Here is a 4,216-nt window from a genome sequence, read left to right on the forward strand (position 1 = left end):
CATCAGATCAAGATATTTTCTATCATCTTTCTTCTCTTGTTTTGTATTAGGGTTTTCTCAGAATAGATGTTCATAACTTTGTTAGATCTTGTTCTTAGTTTTCATCTGAGTGAGAGTGTTATTGTAGTAAGGTTTTTGGTGTAAGTTGATGTATAATCGAACTGGTTTATAGTGAATAAACTGTTCAAGCTGGGAAGTTTTTGTGTTTGTGTTTTTTAAGATGGTATCAGAGCTTTCAGGCTCCGATTTGTTGTTCTAGACGCTCGATTGTGGTTTTCATCATCAGATCGTCGATCTAAGAACTGTATTTTCTGATTCTTTTTCTTGTGTAGATCATTCCTGTTGTTGATTGATCTAGGGTTCTGTTCTTGTATAGATCTTTTTCTTTATTTATTTATTTATTTATTTTTATGTTTTGTTGTTCAAGATCCTGGTACTGCGAGATTGTTTTGGTTCTTGCAGGTAACAAGTGAAGGTGAAATGAACGCTTGGGATATTAGGGCTTCGCTTCTGTTGATCTTCAAACTTTTCTCATATCGATCAATCTCTAGTCTGAAATAACTCTCTAGGGGTCGGGGTTGATCACTGATAAACCCTAGTAGAGAACGGACTTAGAGAGTCGATTCTTCATAGTTGCTTCCAATTCTCTGTGAGGACTTTCTTGTTCCCTTCTGTTTTTTCTTTTTGTTGATTGTTAATATTGTTCTGATTGGGAGTTCGTGGTTGTCTTGTGTACACCAGTTTTTGGTGTCTTGTGTACACCAGTTTTTGGTGTCTTGTTTTAATTGTTTTGTTTTGACACTGTACTGGTTGTCTTGGGCCCTAACATACTTGGTGACCATCTGGACGTTAGATCAGTACTGTTGTCTGTTTTGTTTGTGTTTTGTTTGTGGTGTTATTTGTTGTTTCGTTACTTTGTTTTCTAAATGGCCGGTGACACTACTTCGGGTGGTGATTCTGGTTCTACACCGAGTGGAAGTGGAAAGGATGAGTCAATTAATTTTCATGATCCTCTTTATATTCACCCATCTGATAATGCTATTACTTCGATAGTTACTACAAAGTTAACTGGAAATGAAAATTTTCGGTTATGGAAGAGTTCTATTTCTAGAGCTCTCAAAGCTAGGAATAAACTTGGATTTATTGATGGTACTCTTAAGAAAACTAGTGTTGATGAGTCAAAAAAATCTAAGTGGGATAGGGCTAATGCTGTTGTATGTTCCTGACTTTTATCTTCAATTTCTGATTCTATATATCAGAGTCAAGCTTACTCTGAGGTAGCTGAGGATATTTGGAATAATCTTTTTGAAACTTATAATAAGTCAGATGGTTCAGTTGTGTTTAATATACATCAACAAATTAATACTCTTAAACAAAATGGAATTTCTTTGTCTGATTATTTTAATAAACTTGATTCCTTGTGGCAGGAATTTGATGGTCTTACTAGCTTGACTGAGTGTACCTGTGAGGCTTCTATCAAGCTGAAAGATCATTCTAATCTCATGAAACTTATGCAGTTTTTGTCTGGACTTGATGAGTCCTATAGTCAAGTAAAGAGTCATATTTTGCTAATGGAACCTTTACCTAATGTTAAAACTGCATTTTCTATTCTCTCAAGAGAAGAATCTATTCAAAGAAATGGATCTTTGTCTTCTCTTCGATCTTCACAGTCTTTGTCTAAGTCTCAACCTACTGCTTTTAATAGCAGGTTTAATAACAGATCTGGTTTTAATAACACTAATAAAAACAAAACTCAATCTGTTCAGTGTAAAAATTGTGGAATTAAGGGTCATACAATTGATAAATGTTATAAGCTAATTGGTTATCCCAAGGATTTTAAGTCAAGGAATGAGTCTAATAATCAGAATGGCTTTAATAAAAAAATTTCTGCCAATTCCTCTACTACTGCCTTAGGGAATGCTATCCCTTCTAGTGCCTCTGATTCTAGTAGGGATTCAGAGTTTCATCAGCTCACTAAGGAGCAATACTTCAAATTCTTACAACTTATTGGTGATAGACAGCTTAATGAGGAAACTTCTGCCGGTGTTAATATGGTAGGTACCTGTTTGTTTCAAGCTTTTAATTCATCTGTTAGTTCTCTAAAGTGGATTGTTAACTCTGGAGCTAATCAACATATGATTGCTTCTGAGTCTCTTCTTCATGATACTGTGGATGTGTCTAAACTAGATCTTCTTGTTAGCCATCCAAATGGTACTTCAGCTAAGATTGAAAAAAATGGCAATATGAATTTGTCTAATTCTTTGACTCTTTTTGATGTTTTTGTTGTTCCTGATTTCAATGTTAACTTTTTGTATGTTCACAAGGTTTGTAAAGATAGTAATTGTGAGGTTGTTTTTAATGAACATAGTTGTAAAATTCAGGGTTTACAATCAAAGGAGATGGTGGGGAATGGTAGAGAATCTGGGGGTCTCTATTACATCAATAGTGTACCTTCAGGTAATTCATGTAGTTATAATCATTCTGTTTCTGTATGTTGTGTGTCCAAATTAACTTGGCATAATAGACTTGGTCATCCTTCTGATCAAGCCCTAGGATCTCTAAGAACTAAATTAAATTTTGATAATAAAGTACTGCCACCTTGTGATGTATGTCATAAGGCTAAGCAAACTAGAGAGTCATTTCCTATCAGTCAATATGTTACTACTAAACTTGGTGAGTTAATTCATTTGGATGTTTGGGGACCCTATAGAGTGACAACCTCAGAAGGGTTTAGGTATTTTTTAACCATAGTTGATGATTATTCTAGAGCTACATGGGTTTATCTGTTGAAATCAAAAGATGAAGTTTATGGTTGTATTCTTGTTTTCTTTAATATTTTGTTTAATCAATTTGGAGTTAAAATTAAAACAGTTAGGTCAGATAATGGAACTGAGTTTTTGAATTATAAAATGAGACAATTATTTGAATCAAAAGGTATTTTGCATCAAACTTCATGTGTTCACACTCCACAACAAAATGGAGTTGTTGAAAGAAAACATAGACACATTCTTAATGTTGCAAGATCCTTGATGTTTCAATCTGGATTGCCTTTAAAGTTTTGGGGAGAAGCGATTCTAACTGCTGTTTTTTTAATTAATAGAACTCCTACATCTGTTTTAAATGGTTCTTCTCCTTATGAGTTGGTTTATAAAACTGCTCCTGTTTTTGATAAACTTAGGGTTTTTGGTTGTTTATGCTTTGCAACAAAGTTGAATAAGTCTGATAAGTTTTATGAAAGAGCTGATAAGTGTATATTTCTTGGTTATGCTTTTGATAAAAAAGGTTATAAAGTGTTAAGTCTTGATACAAATCTTGTTTTTGTTTCCAGGGATATAAAATTCTATGAGTCTGTTTTTCCTTTCAAGTTAAAGCATTCATCTTTAACAGATAAATCTACCGTTGTTTTAGATGATCTCTTTTCCTATGATGAGTCAATATCTTCTAGTTTTTTACTAGATAATACTAATTTAGATGAGTTGAGAGGTGCCCATCAGATGAGTGGTGCTGGTGCAGACCATAACTTGGATGAGACTTTTCCCTCTAATGTCAGCAACCAGTCTGGTGAGGCAGATGTGCCCTCTCTGATGAGGTGGTTCCAACTTCTTCTTTATTGAATGAGGAAAATGTTACATTTCATACTAACCCTTCTGATGGACAGTCTTCTAGGGTCACAAGGTCAGGACGTACTGTTCATATGCCCCCTAGATTTAGTGATTATGTTGTGGAAGGAAAACATAAATATGGTATAGAAAGATCTGTTAATTACTCAACTTTAGATTTCGAAAATTTTTGTTTTGTTGCTAATCTTAATAAAACAGTAGAACCTAAAACCTACAGTGAAGCAGTTTTAGATCCTAAATGGATAAAAGCAATGAATGAGGAAATGGAAGCTCTATATATGAATAATACTTGGGAAATTGTAGATCTTCCAAAGGGAAGAGAAGCTATTGGTTGTCATTGGATTTATAAAATTAAATATAAGTCAAATGGAGAAATTGAAAGGTATAAAGCTAGATTAGTTGCTAAAGGGTACAGTCAAAGAGAAGGTATAGATTATGAGGAAACTTTCTCTCCTGTTGCTAAAATTGTTACAGTTAGGATTTGTTTAACTTTAGCTATTCATCATGCATGGCCTTTATATCAATTGGATATAAATAATGCTTTTTTATATGGTGACTTATCTGAAAATGTGTACATGCAACTTCCTGAAGGATAT

The 4,216-nt window shown here is 33.8% G+C and overlaps 1 protein-coding gene across 1 annotated transcript; it reads left to right on the plus strand.

The window, feature by feature from the left end:
- Positions 1-926: 926 nt before the first annotated feature.
- LOC145030551 (uncharacterized) lies at positions 927-3,614 on the plus strand. Its single transcript, XM_078978902.1, has 4 exons — positions 927-1,214; positions 1,428-2,324; positions 2,382-2,457; positions 2,872-3,614. The coding sequence occupies exons 1-4, from the start codon at positions 927-929 to the stop codon at positions 3,612-3,614; spliced, it is 2,004 nt and encodes a 667-aa protein (XP_078835028.1).
- Positions 3,615-4,216: the final 602 nt, after the last annotated feature.

The sequence above is a fragment of the Lactuca saligna genome, chromosome 2 (genome assembly GCF_052625555.1).
Source record: "Lactuca saligna cultivar CGN05327 chromosome 2, ASM5262555v1, whole genome shotgun sequence".
Classification (NCBI taxonomy): domain Eukaryota; kingdom Viridiplantae; phylum Streptophyta; class Magnoliopsida; order Asterales; family Asteraceae; genus Lactuca; species Lactuca saligna.